The sequence below is a fragment of the Pseudorca crassidens genome, chromosome 1 (assembly GCF_039906515.1).
Source record: "Pseudorca crassidens isolate mPseCra1 chromosome 1, mPseCra1.hap1, whole genome shotgun sequence".
Taxonomy (NCBI): domain Eukaryota; kingdom Metazoa; phylum Chordata; class Mammalia; order Artiodactyla; family Delphinidae; genus Pseudorca; species Pseudorca crassidens.
Window position 1 is genome coordinate 131,356,768 of NC_090296.1, and position 24,192 is coordinate 131,380,959.

At 37.5% G+C, this 24,192-nt stretch overlaps 1 protein-coding gene across 1 annotated transcript in view; it reads right to left on the reverse strand.

The window, feature by feature from the left end:
* The window catches only part of ASB7 (ankyrin repeat and SOCS box containing 7), a 49,132-nt gene that overhangs the window by 16,860 nt on the left and 8,080 nt on the right, over positions 1 to 24,192 (reverse strand). Inside the window, exons 4-5 of the mRNA XM_067755874.1 lie at positions 22,585 to 22,846; positions 791 to 1,396 (exon numbers count right to left, since the gene is read on the reverse strand). Coding sequence (XP_067611975.1) covers positions 791 to 1,396; positions 22,585 to 22,795 — 817 coding nt within the window. The 5' untranslated portion in view covers positions 22,796 to 22,846. The remainder of the gene's footprint in view (positions 1 to 790; positions 1,397 to 22,584; positions 22,847 to 24,192) is intronic.

Below are 24,192 nucleotides of genomic sequence, written 5' to 3' on the forward strand. Positions count from 1 at the left end.
AGACTGTGGCTTCATGTGTGATGTTAAGCTCTGAGACACATACTCGACTGGTCACAAGGAAGTCGGACAGGAGAGGGTGGCTACTCCACACAAACTAATACCTCTATCCGAAAAACAACACGAACACATGCACCACTACACACAATGGGTCAGACACTTTTCCTGGCTTTAAAAAAAAGTGCCCACACAAAAACAGGTCAGTTATACAGTCCTGTGTGGGCCAGAGACAGTGGCACCAAATTTTCCACTGGGAGCAAATTTTTCTTTACAACACTTTCTGATTTCTATCATCCTTAACCTGCATTACTAGGATGTCTGATAAATAACACTGCTGTTCCATTTCATGTGTGTTCACATTGTAAAGAAGAAGAAAAGCAACAATAAAACATGAGCAACAGCTTAGCAATAAAGCACAAATTCTAGGACACTTCCATAGCTATGGATGCTAAGATCCAAAATTCTCCTAATTCCTCAGTCTCAATTCCAGGAAAGCCTGGAAAGACTATGTTTATGACCAGTAGGAACTGCCTTGTTCTAGCATCGATCTTAACATCTAACATCGAGGGTGTTCTAACACCCTATCTACCCCCATTTACTTTTAGTAACATAACTGAATTTTTAATGAAATCCTGTGATATAGAGCTTTCTTTTCAGTTCAGATGAATGGAATGAGCAACGCTAATAAGAATCATTAATGTCTGGTCATTTTAAGTTGTAAAAATACCTTAAGCTCCTCAGAAGATGCAAAATTTAAAAAAAATGTAATAGTAGTAATAATTAAATTACATACTTGTGACTTCTTGTAAGAAATCCAAACACGGTCGACTACTTCCAGAAATGCTTATTGAAACAGCCAGTGGGGTCTGTCCTTCATAGTTCCTTGTGTTCGTGTCCGCTCCATAATTATATAACATCCGTGCACAAAGCACGTCATCCCTAAGGGCAGACAAATGTAAAGGAGTTTGTCCATCTTCTAAGCGACCCAAGTTTGTGTCTGCTCCTCTCTGAAGGAACATTCGGCAATAAGAGTGATTGCTTTTGATCACAGCGTATCGCAACAGGAAACCGTTCTGAATGTCGATGTTGGCATTGTGGTCCAGGAGGATTTTCACACAGCTTGACCTCTCTCGGATAATGGCGAGCTGAAGCGGCGTTGTACCTTTATCACTGAGCGGGTCAACCTCAGCCTTGAACTCCAGTAGGAGTCGGACAAATGAGTCCCTACCATAGTGAGCAGCCACATGAAGGGGAGTCCAGCCATCATTGCTTTTTGCATTAATAATGTCGCTCCTGTATTCAGATTCTAACATCAGGCGTGCAATCCGAGCCCGGCCATGCATGGCTGCGTAATGAAGTGCAGTGAAGCCTCCGATTAAGTCCTTAACTGTGGGATCAGCTAGAGTTAAAACCAAAATGAAAACATTAGCAGACTCTGAGACAAAGCAACGAACTCTGCCATGGCACAGCACATCTTAGCCAATTCTCATATGAAATGTGAAATGATTCAACACTATAATGAATATTAATTCCTTCTTGCCTCAGCTTAATTGAAATACCGTTTTAATGGAAAAAAAATTTTAGTAGAAAGTTATCAAACCTCGATTAATAGGATGAGTATATGACTTACAAAGCATTTAAAAGCTATATACAAAAAACACAGAGTCCAGATCACCACATCCCCTCTCTTTGCTAATTTCACCAATTGCCCTTGGCTTCCCAACTCCCTCATCTCTGTACTGTTTCATGTTGCTCTTCTGTTTTGAACTTTTTGTTTTATTTTCTCTTCTGCTGCTTCTTGGTCTTAAAAAGAAGCATGTGTAGCAACATCTGCTGCTCTAAATTACGGATGTACTGTGGTCTGGCAGACTGTGTTGTTTTAGGGTGTATTAGGTAAAAATTAAAAAAAAAAAAAGGTTTTCTGTGATCTGTAAGAATTCCAAAACATGTAAGATATATGTTAAGTGATCTTGATAAATCATGTTTTTATAAGATAAAACTCTATTCTGAATTCTTCGTTTTACAAGAACTTTGCAGTTTTTAAGAATTTAAACAGCACACATTGTGTGAAAAATTGGGAGAAACCTCAGCACTGAATAAATATTATTTTCTAAAACAGTTCCAAACCTCTCTCCTAAATCGACAGATTTCTGGAAGAAAAAAAAGAAATAAAAGAGAAGAAAAGAAACTAAAATGATTTATCTGCTGTATGACTCCTCAAGTCACAGACTTTTGTCACCTGCCCCCAGTCTTTCCTAAAGCTGAGGGTCAGTTCTACACAGCTCTCATCCCACTAGCCTTCCTGGACAAGGGCAGAAAAGGGGCAAGAACCCTCATATGCTATAGGTAGGTCACTTCCTGGAGGCCAGCAATTCTGTGTGAAGATAACTGGTTGGACCTAACTACCAAGGATTAAAATACTTTCTTCTTATAAAAGTCACCATTAATTTTTAGCTTGTTCATGAAAGAGAAAAATTCATAAGTGTTCTTCAAACAAACAAACAAAAAGCCTCCACAGTCATGTGATTAAACAAAACACTTGCATTTTGTTTAGTAAAATGTTGCTTAGTTCTAAAACATTTTATGACAGCTTGGTCTCTTAGAAAAACCTATGAGGCAGAAAACTGTATCTAAAATAGTAATAATACTGTGGAGAATACAAATTTCAATTAAGAAATAGTTACAACAAAAGCTATAAAAAGTTAACACTTTTTAGGTAAGCTATATCAGTTGAATTTCTAAGATTATTTCATATAAACTGATATTACACAACACTAATATGACTTTTATGTGTTTAAAGAAAATGAGGGTATCATATCTGCCTTGGTCTTCACTAAAAGAAAAATATACAGTACCTATTCACTACTTAATTAAAAAAAAAGGAGCAAGAATATTTAAACAATGCACATTGCTGCCATCTACTGGTAAGGCATGAACATGAGCTACTGTTGCCATTTTGACAGATGATGCTGAGCCCTCAAATCTGTTTTCAGATACCTCACTTACCTAAAGTAGACTAAGACAGGCATGAAATATAAAAGAACCCCTTCTATTCAAATAAAACCGTAAATCTTGCCAAGATGGCCATCCCTAATCTATACCTGACCAATCAACTGCTTCCAGACATTCTCTTTTAATCTGTTAGTGAAATTCAAGAATACCTGTTTTCACTTCTCCCACCTTTCATCCACCATGGGTGCCTTTAAAGTTGCCAGCAAACAGTCTCATGTGCATCCTATACTCGCTTTGTTTGACAGTAAAATTAAAATTATGTTACATAAAATTGCACTGGCATCTTTAGTTTTCCACCTCAGGTCTTTTTTAGATTCTACTTACAACTTGGTGCTATACTGAGCTAGGAAAAACAAAGATTAACAAATACAGCAATGATCTGCTTAGTCTAAGTAAAAACCACTAAAATCCATTAATTGAGCACACACTGGAAACACAGCACAGAAGGAAGACTGTAGGTTAACAACATATACAATCTGTATAGTTACTTTCCTCAAGAAATTAACAAATAGGAAATATAAGACAAAGATGAAAACAAAAATTAATTTAAGGATTATTAGCCAACGCAATAAGATAAGAAAAAGATCTTATTTGTAATAGTAGCAGAAACTACAAAACACCTAGATATAAATTCTGTAAGAAATGTGCAGGGCACATGTGAAGAGACCTTTTTTGACTTAACTGAATTCACTTCATCTGTGTCTGTTCAAATGTTCCTTCAACAGAAAATCCTTCGCTGAACACTAACATGGTAGCCCCATCACCTCATAACTTTGTCTGCTTTAGCAAGCTTTCTCCCCCCAGGTGCAACCTATTTAATACAAATTGTATCAGTCTCAAGAAACCCATTTGAAAAGTTTGAAAGCATATATAAATAAAAGCAGACAAACATTCCCTACCAATATGGTTCTTTCTTTCCAACAGCTTTACTGAGGTGCAATAAAACTGAACGATTTTAAGTATACAGGTTGATGAACTCTGACGAATTGTATACAGTCATGTGACTACCACTACAATCAAAATATTCCCATCATCTCAAAAAGTTCCTTCCTGCCTCTTTATAGACAATTTCCTGCCCAGACTCTAGACCTCAGGCAACCACTAATGTTTTGCCTTTCTATAATTTGATATAAGTGGAATCATAGAGTATTAGGCTTTTGTATTTGACTTATTTCACTTATCATAATGTTTCTGAAATTCATACATGTTGTTGTGGTTCATCAAAAGTTCGTCCCTTTGCAGCTCGGTGCTTTGTGACTGCCTGGAGGGGTGGGATAGGGAGGATGGGAGGGAGGGAGACGCAAGAGGTAAGAGATATGGGAACATATGTATATATATAACTGATTCACTTTGTTATAAAGCAGAAACTAACACACCATTGTGAAGCAATTATACTCCAATAAAGATGTAAAAAAAAAATTTAATCCCTTTGTATTGCTGAACAGTATTCCATAATATGGATATATAGTTATTATTTATATAGTCAGTAGCAAATGGATAAATGGGTTATCCCTAGGCTATAATGAATAAGGCTACTGTGAACATTCATGTACAAGTCTGTTTGTGGATATATGTTTTCAGTTCACTTGGGTAAATACCTAGGAGAGAATTGCTGGTCATATGTTAAATGTACATTTAACCTCCTAAAAAAGGGCCAAACTGTTTTTCTAAGCGACTATACAATATTACACTCCCACCAGCAATGTATGAGAGTTCCTAATGTTCTACATGTTCACTAATACTTGGCATTATTAGTAATTTTAATTTTATCAATTCTATTGAGTATAAAGTGGTAACTTATTGGGATTTTAATATACATTACCCTGATGACTACTGATACTGGGCTTGTTCTGATACTGGGCTTATTCATATACTTTCTTTTGTGAAGTGTCTGTTGAAATCATTTTTATTGTGTAGTTGTTCTCATTATTAGTTTAAAACTCAATTGTGTATATATTCTGGATACAAGCCCCTTTGTCAGATATGTTTTGTATTTTCTCCTAGTCTATGGCTTGCCTTTTCATTTCCTATACTGTGTCTTTTGAAGAGCAAAAGTTCTGAATTTTGATGAAATCTACTGTCATTTGTTTTCTTCTATGGTTTGTGCTTTTTGTGTCCTGTTTAAGAAATCTTTGCCCAACACAATGTCACTATAGGTTTTGTTTTCTTCTAGAAGTTTTATACTTTTAACTCTTATATTTAGGGCAATGGTCCATTCCTAGCTGATTTCTGTGTACAGCGTAAGATCAGATCAACGTTCATTATTCTCCATATAAATATCTATTTAATCCAGCACAATTTGTTTAAAAAACTACCTTTCCTCGATGATTTATCCTGGTGCCTTTGCCACAAAACAATTTACCATACAAGTGTGGATCTATTTCTGAACTCTATTCTGTTCCACTGATCTAAAAGTGTATCCATATACCAGTACCAGATTGTCTTGATTACTGCAGCTTTATAGTAAGTTTTGATAGCAGGTAACATTCTCAAACCTTCTTTAAACTGTTTTGGGCAATAAATTTTAGAATCAACCTACCAATTTCTTCAAACAAGCCTGTTACAATGTTGACTGGAACTCTACCAACTCTAAAAATGTAAATCTGCCCCAAATTATCTAAATAATATTTATTCTTCCAAACCATGAGCACAGAATACCTCTCTATTTATTTAGGTCTTCTTTAATTTCCCTCAGCAATGTTTTGTACTTTTCAGCATACAAGTACTGCACATCTTTCATTACATTTATTACTAAACTTTGTTGCTATCATAATGAATTGTTTTTACATTTCATTTTCTAAATGTTAATTACTGGTATAGAGAAATAAAATTGATTTTTGTATACCAACTTGTGTATTCTGTAATCTAGCTAAATTCACTTTTTAGTTCTAGAATGTTTTTGAGATTTCTTACGATTTTCTAAACATACAATTATGTTCTCTGCAAATAAAGACAGCTTTACTTCTTCCTTTCCAATCCCAGGACCCTTATTTGAACAATAAAATGTTGACAAAATGTAGTAAAAGCATATACCCTTGCCATGTTCCTAATCTCAGAGGGAAAGAATTCAGCAGTTCAGCATTTACTATGATGTAAGTTGTAGTTTTTCACAGGTGTCTTTCCTTAGGGTTTGGAAGTTGTCTTCTGCTTTTGGCTTGCTGAGAGTCTTTATGATGAATGGGTATACTATACTGTCACATGCATTTTCTGCATCTATTGAAAGGATCATTTGGTATTTACTTTTATTCTATTAAGAGGGTAAATTACTCATCATATTTTCAGATGTTAAACAAAGCTTGCATTCCTGGGATAAACACTACTTGGTCGTGATGTAATATTCTTTTTTATATAATGATGGATGAGATTTGATAGTATTTTGTTAAGGTTATTTCTAACTTTTGTCATGAGTGAAACTGGTCTGTGGTTTTCATTTCTTGCAATGTCTTTATTTGGTTTCAGGGTACTATATGCCTTATACAATAAGTTTGGAAGTGTTTCCTCAAAGAGTTTGGGTAGTGCTGTTATTGTTTTTTCCTTTAATATTTGAAATATTTCAACAGAAAAGGCAGCTGGGCCCACCTAAAGACTTTTAGTGTAAAGTTTTAATTATGAACTAAATTTCTTTGATGTAGGACTATTAGATTGTTCTATTTTTCCCTTGGGTCAGTTGTGGCCATATGTGTCTTTCGAGGAATCTGTTCATTTCTTCTAAATGGCAGAAGGGTGTTCATTATATTCCTTATTATCCTTTTAGCATCTATAAGATCTATAGTGAAAACAGTTTTTTCCATACTTGATATTGGTACGTGTCTTTTGTTTTCTTCATCAGTCTAGCTAGAGATTTTATCAATTTTACTGATCTTTTCAAGGAACCAGCTTTTTCTTTGTTTCATAAATTTTCTCCATCATTTGTCCATTTTCAATTCCACGGATTTCTTTTCTTCTCTTTGTTATTTCATTCCTATTCTTACTTTGAATTTAATTGTAGCAGTATATAGAAACTGTTCCAAGATAGCCCCCTTTCCTCTCCCTTCCTTTGTCCTATTATTGTCATATATATTACATCTTTATATAAGCCCAACAATAGTTTTATAATTATTGTTTTATGTTGTTGTCTTTTAAGAGATGAAAAGGGGGGAATATATTTCCATTGTCTCTGGCAGCACAATTTTAAGGGGGCCCCTCCCATAATCCCTGCCTCTTGATGCTCATGCCTTTGTGTAATTCTCTCCCCTCGAGTATGAGCAGGAACTGTGACTTCCTTCTAACCAACAGAATCTGGCAAAGGTGACGGAATGTCACTACTGTGGTTATGTTATGATACACAAGACTCCATCTTGCTAGCAGACTCACTGTAGCAACTTTCACTGCTGCCTTGATGAACTAAGGAGCCTTCATGGGAAAGCCCACAGGCCAAGACTCTGCAGGTTATCTCTAGGAACTACTGGCAACCTTCAGCCAGTAGCCAGCAAGAAGCTGAGGCCCTCAGTCCTGTACATCCAAGAGAATTCATCTGCTAACAACCTGAATGAGCTTGGAAGCAAATTCTTCTCCATTTAAGCCTACAGATGAGAACAGTCTGGCCAACACCTTAAAACTGTGAGGTAATAAGTATATCTTGTGTTGTCATATATTTGTGTAATTTGTTACACAGCAATAGAAAACAAATATACTGTTTTTTACATGCATAATTACCTTTACCAGTGATCTTTATTTGCTCTGTGAATTTGGATTACACGTAGTCCTTTTCTTTCAGCTGGAAGGACTTCTTTCAGTACTTCTCGTAAGGCAGGTCTGAGAGCAACAAATTCCCTTTATTTATCTGGGAACATCTTTATATCACCTTCACTTAAAATTTTTTTTTAAAATATTCTTATTGGCTTTTACTTTTTTTAAATTAATTAATTTATTTTTGGCTGAGTTGGGTCTTTGTTGCTACACGTGGGCTTTCTCTGGTTGCGGCAAGTGGGGGCTACTCTTTGTTGTGGTGTGCGGGCTTCTCATTGTGGTGGCTTCTCTTGTTGCGGAGCACGGGCTCTAGGTGTGAGGGCTCAGAAGTTGTGGCTCACAGACTCTAGAGCGCAGGTTAGGTAGTTGTGGTTCACGGGCTTAGTTGTTCCGTGGCCTGTGGGATTTTCCTGGACCAGGGCTCGAACCCATATCCCCTTCGTTGGCAGGCGGATTCTTAACCACTGTGGCACCAGGGAAGCCCTATCACCTTCATTTCTGAAGGACAATTTGGCTGGATTTAAAATTGCTGGTTGACTGTTATTTGTTTTCAGTAATTACAAGATGTCATCCCATTGTCTTCTGGCCACTGTTGTTTCTTATGAGAAATCAGCTGTTAATCTTATCATTGAGGATCCCTCGTACATAATGCATCACTTCTCTAGGTGCTTTCAAGATTTTCTCTTTGTTTTTAACATTCCCCAGTTTGACAATTACATCTCTTAGATGAATATCCTACTTGGAGACACTGAGTGTCTCAGATGTATAGTTTAGCATTTTTCATCAAATATAGGAAGTTTTCAGTCATTTCTTCTTCAAATATTTTTTTCTTTCCCTTTCTCGCTTTCCCCTCTCTTTTCTGGCTCCCATTATGCCTCATGCATATATTGGTATGCTTGATAATGTTCCACAGGTCTATGGGGCCCTGAGTTGAGGCTGTGATACTGCTTGCAGCAAGCAACACAGCAGCCTCACATTTAACAGGAGACCTGGCAAATGAGACAGCCATGTGGGCGTTGATAAGCTGCTACATATTTCTGGGAATTGGGAAGGCAGATGCATGCTTAAGAAAGACCAGAGAGGACCCCAGTTATCTACTCATCCCTGGCTGAACATGAGGCCAGAAAATGGAAGCTGGGGCATACTTGTAAATTGTCTGATTATTAAATGTGTCTCATCCTATACACAGATCTCCTTGGCAAAGGGTAGAAGCCTTACCGGCTCAAATTACTTAAGCAAAACCTCTGACCAGTTACCGGTCAAACATAAGTTATTTTGGCCATAAGATGTCTTACATATCTTATTGTTGTTGATATTTTTAAAAATTCTTTTTTCTATATGTTCCTCAGACTAGATAATGTCTATTGATAAATTTTCAAGGTCACTGATTCCTTCTTTTGCCAGCTCCAATCTGCTGTTAAGCACTCTAATGAATTCATTTTAGTTACTGTACTTTCAACTCTAGAATTTCTATTTATATATATGTATATACATACATTCCCATTTTCATATATAAAATTATATGTATTCTATCTCTTTATTGATCATTCCTATTTGATTTGTCACTGTCACATGTTTTCATTTAATTCTTTGAACATGGTGTCCTTAGTTCTTTGAATACATTTATAATAGCTATTCTGAAGTTTTGTTAACTAAGTGTAACATCTGGGCCCCTTCATAAACACTTTCTATTAGCTAGTTTCATTTCTTGTGTATGAGCAATACATTCCTGTTTCTTAGCATGTCTCATAATTTTACTGAAAATTGAAGATTTTAGACTATATCATAGCACCCCTGGATTTTGAACCTCACCTCTTCCAGGTGGGCTGTTGCTGCTATTTGTTTTAGTGAATTGCCTAGACTAATTCTACATAGTCTGTCTCCCTTATAGTATACAGCCACTTACGTCTCTGCTCAGTTGTTATTATTAAAGTCTGGCTTCTAGGGGCCGCTCCTAGGAATAACTTACGTTTGACCAGTAACTGGTCAGAGGTTGTGCTTAAACAATTTGAGCCAGTAAGGCTTCCACCCTTTGCCCAAGAGATCTGTGTATAGGTTGAGACACACATTCAATAAACAGACAATTTACAATTTACAGCTTCCATTTTCTGGTCTCATGTTCAGCCAGGGGTGAGTAGATAACTGGGGCCCTCTCTGGCCTTTCTTAAGTATGTATCAGCCTTCCAAATTCCCAGAAATATGTAGTAGCTTATCAAAGCCCACATGGCTGTCTCATTTGCCAGGTCTCCTGTTAAATGTGAGGCTGCTCTGTTGCTTGCCCCAACTGGTGTTACAGCCTCAGTTACAGCCTAAGAAAGGCCAACTACTGTTGGCCTTCCCAGTTTGTTTGCCACCTAGATCAAGACCACAGTTATTTTCAACAATGCTCCAGGCATGGGGAATTTCCATGGGCTCCAAAATCAGGTCAGTCCCTTGCATCATCGAGGAGGATTCCAGCTCCCATGATAATGTGACACAGAGACTGTTGGGGAGCAGAGAGGGTAAGTGGCAACAGCCACTTTGGGCTCAATTTCTTCTTTTTCAAGTTTCTTAAGGTAAAAACTTCAGTAATTGATTTAAGATGGTTCTTCTCTGCTATTCAAACATTTATAGCTATAAATTCCTAAGCACTGCTCTAGTACATCCCACAAATTCTGATATATTGTATTTTCACTATCATTCAGTTCAAAATTTGTTTAATTTCTAAATGTCTGAGTTTGTCCTAGACATGTTATTGTTGTTGATTTCTAACAGAATTCCATTGCAGTTAGGGAATATACCCTTAAGATTTCAGCCTTTTAAAATTTACTGACACGTATTTTATTGCCAGCATATGGTTTATCCTAGTGTCCACAGCATGCACACCAAAGAATGTATATTCTGAAGGTACTGGATGCAATTTTCCAAAATATTAGGTCAATGTGTTTGATAATGGTTTTTAGATTTTTCTATAGTTATTGATTTTTTATATCTAGATGTTCTATCAATTGCTGAGAGATGTTAAAATCTCCAACATTCAAGACTGTGAAACTGTCCATTTCTCCCTTTAACACATATTTTGAAGTTCCCTTCAAATTTTTTGCGTCACGTATTTTGAAGTTCTCTTCCTGGATGTATGTACATTTTATGACTATTATTCCTCCTAATGAAGTGCCCCATATATCCCTGTGAAATGTCTCTCCTTAGTTCTGGTAATAGTCTATGTCTTGCAATCTATTTTATATGATATTAATGTAGCCACTTGGGCCTTCACATGCTTGCCATTTGCATGACATATTTCCATGATATATCCCATCCATTCATCTACTTTCAACCTACCTGTACCTTTATATTTAAAGTATTATCTTTGTAGTCAGCATGTAATTGAGTTTTGTCTACTTACCTTTCTGATAATTTCTAAATTTTAATTGGATTGTTCAGTCCATTAATGTTTAATATAATTATTGATATAGTTGAGTTTAGATTTACCATTTTATTATTTGTTTTCCATCTGTCTCCTCTATTGTCCCTCTTCTTCCCTTTACTACCATTTTTTTTCTTTGTACTATCAGAACATTTTTTAACATTCCATTTTAATGTCTCCATTGACAGTTTAGCTATACTTCTTTGCATTATCTTTTTTTTTTTTTTTTTTACTGGTTACTCTGAGACTTGGAATATATAAACTGAACTGTTCAAAAACATTACCAGGATTTGTACAGAGGTTATTATAAGCTTCCCATTTGTGTCTAAAAGCTCAAATACTTTTGGACATTACAAAATCCTAAAAGCAGGAAAGTCAGAATTTTACAAAATATATGTATAAGCATTATACCATAATTTACTATTTATGTGATTACTCTTCTTAAAAGTTTTAGAAAGCACCAAATGCAATTAGCTAAGTTACACAGGCACAGGCACTGCTTGGAGTTCTAAAAACCAGTTATGCATTGTGCCATGTTATTATAGGAAAAAAAAGCAACAATGGAGGAAATAAAAAATCTAGACAAAAACCTAAAACTTGACTAATAATTCAACACAGAACAAAGAGCCAGAAAGTCAGATGGTATAATGTTCCCAAACAGAATTTCCCCAAGTAATATTACTTTTTTGTTAATGAAAAACTAAAAATTTAGAAAAGCATCAAAGCAAAAACCAGCATTCTCTAATAACTACTGTCAACACTGATGATAGACTTCTTTCAGCTTTCCTTCTATACATTTTAAAAAATTACTCGTAATTGTAATCATAGTCTAATTACTTAATTTTTCCTCTATATTTGGGCACTGAAAATGCCTCCATTTTTAAAATTATATATAATAAAGGGTAAAATTTTCATACAGAAAATAATTCCTGTACTTAAGACTGCTTCCTTGGAATAAATTAATAGAAGTAGATATATTGGCAAAAAAATCTCCCATTTCTCAGGATCTAACATACTACTAAACTTCTTTCCACAACTGCTTTAATAAACTTCTACCATCAATGTTCCTGTTTCATCATATTTGGGATTACCATTTGTAAAATCTTTCATTTTTGAAAAGCTAAAAATAATTTCTCACCATTCTGCTATGGATTTTTCTAATCACTTATTTCTTTCATTTATTTTCTTGTGTTTCATCAAGAGGATTTTACCTACTGTACCAAGAGGAGACCTGAGACACTTATCAGGTGTCTCATCTCAGGTTCCTCCAGGGATGTGTTTTATGGAATTAACTTCTAGAGCTTCAGCTGACCGCCCTCCAGGTCAGTCTGCATAAACACTGAATCTGAAGATAAATAAACACACTAGCTAATATAGGGTCTCTTAATGTTACTCTCTTGAAATGTCCAGTGTAGTATTAGAATTTTCAGAAAGATTCAAAATGGGAAAATGAATATAGTAATAGTGGGTTTCTTAAAATTCACACTCTTATAGTAGTGACTCTTCCCCATAATTCCAACAGCACACTAACCTGGTCAGAAAGACTACCAGGATTTGGACAGAGGTACTATTATATGCATCACATTTGTGTTTAGAAACACTAATATTTTTGGACATTATAAAACCCTAAGTGTTCATCATTTTGAAGCAGGATACTTGAAAGTAAAGCAGCAAAATATCACTTATCTGCATAGGCCAACATTTTGTATCTACAAGGTCTAATATGTCTACTAGTCACGTGTGGCTACTGAGCACTTGAAACGTGGCTAGCGTGACTGCGGAACTGAATTTTTTGTTTACTTTAAATGTAAATACAGGCACATATTTTATTGCACTTCACTTTATTGCACTTCAGAGATACTGACTGCAATTTTTACAAATTGAAGGTTTGTGGCAACCCCTCCTAGATCAAGTCCATCGGTGCCATTTTCCAACAGCATTTGCTCACTTTCTGTCTCTGTATCACATTAGGATAATTCTCAAAATATTTCAAACTTTTTCATCATTATTCTACTTGTTATGGTGATCAGTGATCTTAGATGTGACTATTTTAATTATTTAGGGTTGCCATGAATCACGCCCATAATAAGACAGCGATCTTAATCAATACATGCTGTTATGTGTTCTGACTGCTCCACCAACCAGCCGTTCCCCAGTCTCTCTCCCTCTCCTCAGGCCTCCCTGTCCCCTGGGACACAACAATATTGAAATCAGGCCTTTAACTGTTCAAATGAAGAGTCACATGTCTCTCACTTTAAATCAAAAGCTAGAAATGATTACACTTAGTGAGGAAGGCATGTTGAAAACTGAGATAGGCCAAAAGCTAGGCTTCTTGTGCAAAACAGGTAGACAAGTTGTGAATGCAAAGGAAATGTTCTCAAAGGAAATTAAAAGTGCTAATCCAGTGAACACAGGAATAATAAGAAAGCAGAGCACCCTTTTGGGTGATATGGAGAAAGTCTGAGTGGGCTGAATAGAAGATCAAACCAGCCATGACATTCCCTAATTTAGCCAAAGTCTAATTCAAAGCAAGGCCCTAACTCTCTTCAATTATGTGAAAGCTGAGAGAGGTGAGGAAACGTCCAAAGAACAGTCTGAAGCTAGCAGAGGTTGATTCACGAGGTTCCAAGAAAGAAGCCAACTCCATAACATCAAAATGCAAGGTGAAGCAGCAAGTGCTGATGTAGAAGCTGCAACAAATTATCCAGAAGATAATTAATGAAGGTGGCTACACTAAACAACAGTGTTTCAATATGGATGAAACAGCGTTATATTGGAAGAAGATGCTACCTAGGACCTTCATAGCTAGAGAAGAGAAGTCAAAGCACGGCTTCAAAGTTTCAATGTTAGGAGTTAATGTAGCTGGTGACTTTAAGTTGAAGCCAGTGTACATTTACCATTCCCAAAACCCTAGTGCCCTTAAGAATTCTACCAAATCTACTCTGCCTGTGCTCTATAAATGGAACAACAAAGCCTGGATGACAGCACATCTGTGTACAACACAGTTTACTGAATATATAAAGTTCGACGTCGAGATCCACTGCTCAGAAATAAAGACTCCTTTCAAAATATTACTCCTCATTGACAATGCACCTAGTCATCCAAGAGCTCTGATAGAGATATACAATGAGATTAATGTTGTTTTCATGCCTAACACAATATCCATTCTGCAGTCCATGGATCAAGGAGTAATTTCGACTATGAAGTTTTATTATTGAAGAAATACATTTCCTAAGGCTACAGCTGCCATAATTAGTGATTCCTCTGATGGATTTGGGCAAAGTAAATTGAAAACTCTTTGGAAAGGATTCACCATTCCAGATGCCATTAAGAACATACATAATTCATGGGAAGGGGACAAAATATCAATACTAACAAGAGTTTGGAAGAAGTTGATTCCAACCCTCATGGATGCCTCTGAGGGGTTCAAGACTTCAGTGCAGGAAGTAACTGCAGATTACTTAGCAAGAGAACTAGAATTAGAAGTGGAGCCTGAAGATATGACTGAATTGCTGCAATCTCATGATAAAATTTTAACAGGTGAGGAGCTGCTTCTCAGGGATGAGCAAAGAAAGTGATTTCTTTAGATGGAATTTACTCTCAGTGAAGATGCTGTGGAGGTTGTTGAAATCACAATAAAGGATTTAGAATACTACATAAACTTAGTTGATAACGTAGCAGTAGGGTTTAAGAGAATTGACTCCAATTTTGAAAGCAGTTCTGCTGTGGATAAAATGCTATCAAACACACTGCATGCTACAGAGAAATCATTCGTGAAAGGAAGAGTTAATCAATGGTGGCAAACTTCATTTTTGTCGTATTTTAAGAAATTGCCACTCCAGCCTTCAGCAACCACCACCCTGGTCACTCAGTAGCCATCAACATGAGGGAAGATCCTCCACCAGCAAAAAGATTATGACTCACTGAAGGCTCAGATGATGGTTAGCAATTTTTTAGCTATAAAGTATTTTTTAACTAAGATATGTACATTGTTTCTGTAGACACTGGGAAACCAAAAAATTCATGTGACTCCCTCTGTTGCAATATTCGCTTTATTGTGGTGGTCTGGAACCAACCCTCAGTATCTCTGAGGTATGCCTGCTGCCACACGTGCTATAGACAGCACAGGTTTAGATTAAACTAAAGAGAGCCTCCCTTTTTTTTTTTCCTTTTGGAATATAGCCAGTATTAGCGATTCAAGTCAAACTTGCTCATTTCCTCAATGAAACTGGATTTCTCCCAAGCAGCAGCAAGCGTACTTCACATACCTGCTCCACAACCAGGCTTCCCTCTGTGGTCACATGGCTGTCACCACAGCACAGAGACAGGCAACCTCTTAGCTCTGAGTTTTGAAAGCTCTGTGTGATCACTCATTGGTGGTTTCATGGTGCAGGTGTACACATTTAATTATAAGATCTGCTCCTTTAATATACTTGAGATTAAAAATTTCTGGTAGGGTAAATGGCTGATATTAAACATCTATATCCTTTCTTCTTTTCAATTGCTTTGGCTATCTTTCCCCTGCTCATTCAGTAAATGACAACTCTCTTTTTTCTTCCTGATCCTCAGCCCCCAAACCTATTATTCTTAATTTCTTTCCCTCTCACCTCATAGCCCATCTATCAGCACATACTCTTGACTCCATTTTCAAAATATATCCAGAATCCGACCACTTCTCAACACATCCACTGCTATCATGTAGCCCAAGCCACGAACATCTCTCACCTGAGCTATTCCAAAGCGTCCGGACAGGTTTTCCTACTTCTCCTCTGCTCCTCCACAATCTATCTTCCTCAGAGCAGCCAGAGTGAGCCCTTAAGTAAGTTCATATTGTTGCTCAGTTGAGAAGTAGTCAATGCCACCCCCATTCTCACTCAGAACAAAGTCCAAAGTCTTTTCCATGCCTTCTAGGAGCTACAGAACATGTCAGCTGACTCTCTTTAGCCCTGTTTGCCCCCCTCTCCCATTATTCTGCTCCAGCTACCGTCTTCCTGGCTTTTTCTTGAAAGTGCTAAGCATGTTCCCAGCCTAGAGTTTTTACTTTAACACTTTTACTTTAACACTTTTCTCCCAGATACACACATGGTTTGGTCTTCGTTTCTTTCAGGCCTCAGCTAACATGTCACATTAGAGGCATTCCCTGAATACCTAATTTAAAACAGAAGCCTGTACCTCTTTATCCCTTCTCTGCTTCCTTTTTCTTCATGACTTGATATCATATATTTACTGTCAACTACTGAAATGTAAGTGCCACGACAGCAGGGACTTTGTTACTGTATTCCCAGCCCTCAGAACAGTGCCTGGCACATAGCAGTGCTCAATAAATACGTGTGGGGTGCAAGGAAATGAGGCTGCAGTCCTGACCAGGCAGCAGTGCCTGAGGTCTTGGGCCCTTTCACTAAGCTCCCAATACTACACCCAGTGTGCTTCTACAACACACAGCTGTTTCTCCCACTCCTCTCTGTCAAATGGCTCACCACTGTCCCCCAAATAAATGACCAGATATGCTCCAATCATACTGAATTTTCTTCAGTTCCTAAAACCAAACATGCTCCCTTTCTTCTTCAGCCCTTTACTCAGTGTCTTCTGTGTTTGAAAGAACCCCACACCTCCACCCTTCCAGCACCCCATGCAGCCTCACCTTTCAAGAACTTGATGCAAACCATGCCTTCTCTAGTAAGCCTTCCATGCCACTCCCACCACCTTTGCCCCAACAAATGGGGTGGTCTTTTATACACGGCGCTTAGCTCACTCTGCTGGGACTGCATTGTTTTCTTACAGGTCATACAGAATCATGGTTAAGACAATGGGTTTGAATCCTGGCTCTACAATTTATGAAGTGAATGACTGTGAGCAAATTACTTACCATCCTGTGGCTCAGTTTTCTCAGTGGAAAAATTACTACTTACCCTCACAGAATAGTTGTGAAGAATTAGGCTGATACTAAATGCTCAACAAATGTTGGCTACAAATCCATCCACCCACTAAACTATGAAGTGCCAGAAGGCGAGCACAATGATTACGTCCATATCTCAGGGCCTGGCCAGAGCATGGCATACGTTACGTGCCCAATAAATATTTGCTGAATAAATATAAGAATAAGTGACCAACTGGCCACCTCATCCTCATCTAACTATCTATATGAATTCTATCTCAGGCACAGAGGTGGGGGAGGGGAGAGAGAGGAAAAGAGGAAGGTGAATCCTCGTTTCTTGTGCATTTCTTTGCTCACTTTCCCATATTTGAATCTTTGACTGCATTTCACCTTAATGTCCATCACAAAATAAACGTATTAACAGGAGGGGATCAATCTAACTGGAAGTTTATAAGCTCTTAAAGAAACTGTGGTTTAAGGAAAAGAGCAGGTATGATGAATTCAGGGACTTTTCTAATCCCACCTGGCCCATTTTCAATCAACATTTTTTAATAAAAAGAAAAGGATCAGGGGTTTCCCTGGTGGCGCAGTGGTTGAGAGTCTGCCTGCTAATGCAGGAGACACAGATTCGAGCCGTGGTCTGGGAAGATCCCACATGCCGTGGAGCAACTGGGCCTGTGAGCCACAACTACTGAGCCTGCGCGTCCGGAGCCTGTGCTCCGCAACGCGAGAGGCCGTGATAGTAAGAAGCCCGCGCAGCGCGATGAAGAGTGGCCCCCGCTTGCCACAACTAGAGAAAGCCCTCGCACACAGACGAAGACCCAACACAGCAAAATTAATTAATTAATTAATAAACTCCTACCCCAATATCTTCTTTAAAAAAAAAAAGAAAAAAGAAAAGGATCAGCCTTGTCTCTGTAAGGCTGGGGAACAATTATTTTAGATAACTGGTGTTTGTTTCCTCTTTCTCTCTCTCATTGAGAACAGTACAGATACAGGTTCTGTCCTCATGAAGCCTCAGACTAACAAGAATAGAATTAAATAGAATACTACAAAAATAATTTATTATGCTTGTGATAGGAACTACAATAAAAAGGTACAGAGCCCGATAGTATCACACGATAGAAGGATCTGACCAAGTCCAGATGGTAAGGGAAGGCTTCCCTGAGAAAGTGTAGGGAGAGGTGAGGGAGAGGCAGGCAGGAGCCAGGCGAAGGTGGCAGCAGTGCAGGGAGCAGAGGGACCCCAGCAGGTCCTGGGCACACGCCTCTGAGCTCAGTGAGTCTGAAAGAATGCAGATGGGCTGCGGCTCAAAGACAAGCTGGAAAGATATCGCAGAGGAGCAGATGCTGCAGGGCCGTGTAGGTCACATTAAGGACTCAATATTGTCCCAAGAGAAGTGGGAAACCACCGACGGATTTTAAAAGGAAATATTTTAATTGCCATTTTTAACAGATCACTCCATTTAGAGACTGGTTGGAAGGGGGCAGGACTGGAAGCAGGGATGACAGGGACATCATAACCGTCCTGGTGAGGAACAAGGTTTCCTTGCCCAAAGGTGGGGCAGTGCCTCCAACGAAAGGAAGTGAAAAGATCTGACAACTATTTAGAAGGATGGTTTCTAGATTTCTGGCACAGCAGTCATAGGCTGTAGTGCCATCTACTGCAAAAGAACACGGTCAAAGCAGCAGCTCATGCTGCGCTGTGTTGTGAGCCACAACTGTGGAGAAGCTGAACAGGCAGCTGGGTACACTGGTCTAGAAATCAGAAGCCAGGCCTAGACTAAATACAGAGCAAGTCTAAGCATCACATGTGGCCAACGGGAGCAAGGAGGAGGAAGTCTCCTCTCCTATTTGTGTTTCCAAATTGATACATAATGTGCTATTAAAAACTACTCCCTGAATCTCTTATTGTACTAGGGTAAAAGGAGGAAGTAAAAGGTGCTATACAAGAATAAGTGAGGGGCTTCTGCAAAATATGTAATTTTGTTGTTTTACAATTTTATATGGAAATGTAAAGTGCTAAGAATAGCCAAGACATCCTTAAAGAACAAGGAGAGGAGATTTGCTCCCCCAGATATTAAAACGTATTAGAGAATAATAATAATTTACAACAATATTATACTGACCCAGGGATATAACAACAGACAATAGAACTAACGGAACCATGTGTATATAAAAACTTTATACCTGAGTTGGCAAGACATAACAATGAGGAAAGAAAGGATGATTTAGGCTACCTTTATGTATGCAATTGTACCTGACCACCTCATGTTATACACCAAAACCAATTCTGGATAGATTAAAGACCTAAATGCCATGAAACATTTTAGAAAAAAATATAGGCAAATAATGACCCTGTGGTATGATGTACAAGACACAAAAAGCACAAACCATAAGCCAAAAGAAAAATACAGTTTACCTACTTAAAATGCAAACTCTGCTCCCAAAAAACAAGCAAAACAACAATGTGGAAAAGCTACAAGCTGAGAGAAGACTGTTGCAACATATAACTAACAGCAGAGAATACATAAACAACTCCTACAAGTCATAAGAAAAAGACAAGCAAGCAGCCCAGTCTTGCAATGCTTTGTTACTCATATGTCATTTTCGGGAAAAAAGGAGGCAAGCAAATCACACAGAGGAAGAGCAAACCACTTAGTGATACACTCCTGGCAAAGGCAGGGGACTGGGCACCCTCCCACCTGGTTAAGGGCAGAGCCACTAACAACCTTCTTTGGAGGACAATTTGTCAATATCCATCAAAACAACAACAACAAAACCTAACAACCCTTTGATGTGGCAGTTGTACTTCTTGGAATTATCCAAGAGATAAATTCACATATGTAAAAAGATTAGTCAAGGACATTCTCTGTAATACTGTTTCTAGAAGCAGAAAAATGAAAAATTAGAATGTCCAACAATGGGGAATAAGTTTAAATAAATTACATCTATACAATGGAATCAATGACAAGGATCTATCACTTAGAGAAACTGTTTTGTAAAAAAAATCAAGATGCAGAACAGACCATTAACAAAAGAGAAGCAGGCTAAAAGATGGAGGGTGGAAAATATGCACACTTATATGCACAGACTATCTCTGCAGGGACACAAAAGAATCCAGTAAGAGTGACTGCCTCTGGGAAGGAGAGGAGGGGCCAGTGCTGAAGAGCAGACATTTCCCCCTCACTGAACAGTCCGCATCACCTTTCGTTTTGTTTTTAACCATGTATATATATATGTATGTGTTACCTTCTTAATAAAATGTCCTACTGAGAAAATTTCATCCACTCAAAAAATAAAAAAGAATGGTTTAAACAAACGATAGTATATCCATACTAATAAATACTATATCTAGCAGTTGAACAGAGTAAACCTATATGTATTAATACTGAATAGGTACAAGGTTCCTTTTTGGGGTAATGAAAATGTTTTAAAATTGGCTGTGGTAATGGATGCCCAACTCTATGAATACACTAAAAGCCACTGAATTGTACACTTTAAAAGGGTGAATTGTAACGTATGTGAATTCTATCTCAATAAAAGCTGTTAAAAATATCTATACACACATACATACACAAAAAGAGAGAGGGGGATGGTGAGGAAATAGGATTCAGCAAACTGGGACCAGAGGCCGAATCCGGCACACCACTGGTTTTTATAAATATAGTTTTATCAGCACATGGCCACACTCATTCATCCACATATTGTCTATGGCTGCTTTCATGCTACAAAGGCAGAGTTGAGTAGTTAACAACAGAGACAGGAGGGCTCGCAAAGCCCCAAATCTTTACCATCTGGCCTTTTACAGAAAAAGTTTGCCAACCCAATATTTAAAAAGTCTTAAGTTATATACAGCTGAGCAAAAACTAACAATTGCAGAATAATACAGTCAGTATGATATCATTTATGTTCTAAAAACCACACACAACACAATAAGACATATTTTCTATAAGTACATTTAGGAAATGATCTAGAAAGATAAGGACCAAACCAAACTCATACCCATGAGTTACGTCTGGGCAGGGGTAGGCAGATAAGGATTGGGAGTTGGCCAAAGGGGACTTTGGCTTTATTTGTAATTTATTTGAAAATGTATTTTATTTGTTTTAAGGAGACAAGTTCATACATTACCTGAGTAATTGAACTTTCTTTCTTAATTAATATTTAAAATATTTTAAAAGCAAGGCTGGCAGAAACAGAAAAGTAACAGGACTAGGTAGAATTTAAAAATGTGAGTTCTGATCTTGGTCTTAATATTACTAAGCACTGCCAGAATTTTAAGTATTCTGATCCTACACCCACTTCTTAGTTTTTTCAGCTCTTTCTCCTGGCATTCCTCTTACATTTCTCCTTCGTTGCCTTCAGAGCTGAGGTTTTCAAGTTTCAAGGTGAAATGAGATATGAGCAAGGGTGGCAGGGAGGGATGGAGGATGGCTACAAAGGAGGCACAGGCTAGCAAATGGTGGTGTCCTGTCAACAGTCAACTATTTCGGGGATATAATTCTTATTTCAGGGCCACTCGGATGTGTGATGATTCCTAGTCTCAGGTATAGCAGGACTTTGCAGTAAGTCCACGCTCATAGCCTTTGTATTCCTATCTTCACATAATTCACAAGACCCTAATGAGAGCTGTGTGACTTCTAACATTTTCTGTACTTCAAATTAGTTTGCAAGTAAGTTTGACTAGTCTTGTAACAAAGTACACCATAGAAATGGAACTAAATGACTGTTAATAAGCAATCCAGGCCCTAGAATGGTACATAATGGATCCTGAGTCCCAACCAAGCTGTTTTACACCATAATTTACAAAAATAATATGGGTACAAATGACAAAATACACTTGTTCATCTTTAGGAAAATAAATTAAGTGAAAATATAATGGGAGAAAAAAGTAAACTACTTTAAGACAATTATTAGTTACTATTAATTACAGGAATGGACAGTTTTTCAAGCAAAAACATTAAATGTCAAATGTAGTTTCCAACTGCATATGTTTACACAAAATTAGACCTCAGCTAACCAATCTTGTAGGATACCTAGAAACTATGTACAATTCTAGAAAAGGCAAGTGCTCTAAAACAGTAATAAAAGCAACTAAAATTTTTTTATGAAGAGGTAAATTCAAAAGGTAGGGTATCCTGAAGGCCATGGTATTATCAGGGGGCCTGTGTCAGCTCAGTTAGCTTGAGCAAGTCTCAAAAGGGGGAGCTTGAGCAACTCTCAGTTGTTGGGACCACAGCCACTTCTGCTTCTGAAACAAAGCAACTTGACAACCTGAAGAAGGGCTGCTTTTGGTTGAAATAATCTGGGGAAATCTGGCTGTACAGAAACTAGAGTTACAAGGGGAAAAAAGCACATTCAACAAACTGATTTTTTAGACAATCTGGTTTTAAACAAGACTCAGCATAATTTTAACACATCTTCACAAAGGAGAGAATAAGAAGTAGAGTATTAGCAAAAAGAAGCATTAGAAATTATATACATAAGCACTCATATATTTTAAACTAAATAGAATTTCATTTTAAGTTTCTCCTTGGGAAAAAAGGGTTTGCTTCTAATAAACTCACCTCCATGTTCTAGAAATACTCGAACACATCTTTCCTTTCCTCTTGCTGCAGAGAAATGAAGCAGGGTCCAGCCATTAGCATCCCGGCCATTTGGAGAATAGCCTTGTTCTAACATCTTTCGTACCGTGTGAACATCCCCGGCAGCCACTGCAGCTTGAATCTGCAACTCTTCCTGGAGTTCAGGGTTCCTTCGACAATGGTGGTGTAACATCCTAGCTGAGTCCACTTTTTACAAAGGATTCATTAGGTCACAGGGATCAGCCTTGAAGGGTAGGTAGAATACATAAAATTTAGAATACTTGACACCTGACAGTGTGTTCATTAAATAGCACAGAAGTTTCCATTGCTAAATCATGTAAACTTTAGTGATGACAGTTCATACTACTATAACAAATTAACATGTATCAGTTTTGACCAAAACTTTCAGTTATTTCCCTAAGATTATAAAAGATTTCAGAAAGAAAGTGAGGCATAAAGCCCTAAAATGCCAAAACAGGCAATTTCTTCTGCAGCCTTTTGTAAACTCAAAGCAAACACCAATGAACACAACATTTATTTTAGGTAAAATGGAAAGTGATGCTAGGCAGCTGAAGATGGAGACAACAGAGGAAGCAAATGAGTACTTGTCTTAGGAGTTCGCATTTACCTGATGCACACGGAAAATTTAAGTTATAAACAATTCAAGGATTCTATCACAGATCAGTGAGTACATATCGAGTATCAAATGGACAATTCATAGATTAGGACTAAAGACCTCCAGCTATGAGAAGTAGTCTAAAATTTTAAAAAAGCAAAAACCTTTAGGCTGGTCCCCTAAAGTATTTCAACAATATTTTATTTTTAGCCCCAAAGAGTGGAAAGTTGGGGGGAAGGGGAAGTGGGTGGGGTTTAAGTAAATTAGAGGAAAATGTGTAGATTATATTTACTTTCCTTTTGTTTCTGTCTCTTTCTATCCTTCCCACTTTATGTCCTCTGAGGCACGATTTACTACTACTCTTTTTCTGCCGCATTTCTTTTGTACTTTTTTAATTTCCATTTTCCAGAAGTTTTATTCTACAAATACTCAAAGTAGCAAGATCATACAAAATATTTAAAAACTAAAGGAATCTAATCAATCTGTTGATTAACCACATGAAAAAGGTAAAAGCAGTATACAGAATTCTAACACTCTCTAATAGGTCACAAACGAGGTGTGTACTCAAACTCAATGTAAAATGAGATCTCCTTCATGCAAACAGGGAAGTCCAAACTGAACTGGTGAAAAGTTACATCTTATATGTGTGTATACAAAAACTTTTTTAGTGCATTTTTAAGCTTTTAAATACATACAGAAACTTAAACTACATAATTCTAGGAAGCCATTCCATCTGGGCTAACTTTAAGGTATAGATTAAACTCACCTCCTAATTAGTAGCTTCCACTTCTAAAAATAAAAAATTATGTGAAAGTCCTTTAAAGACATTCTGGTCTCATATGTAGGTTAGACATCTTGGGATAATCTTGTTACCAATAATAGTTTACCTTGTAAAACTTCTCCTTATAGACTGTACAAAGGTCAACTTAAGCCTAACTTAGGTCATAACTTAGGTCATATTATCACAGCTTAAT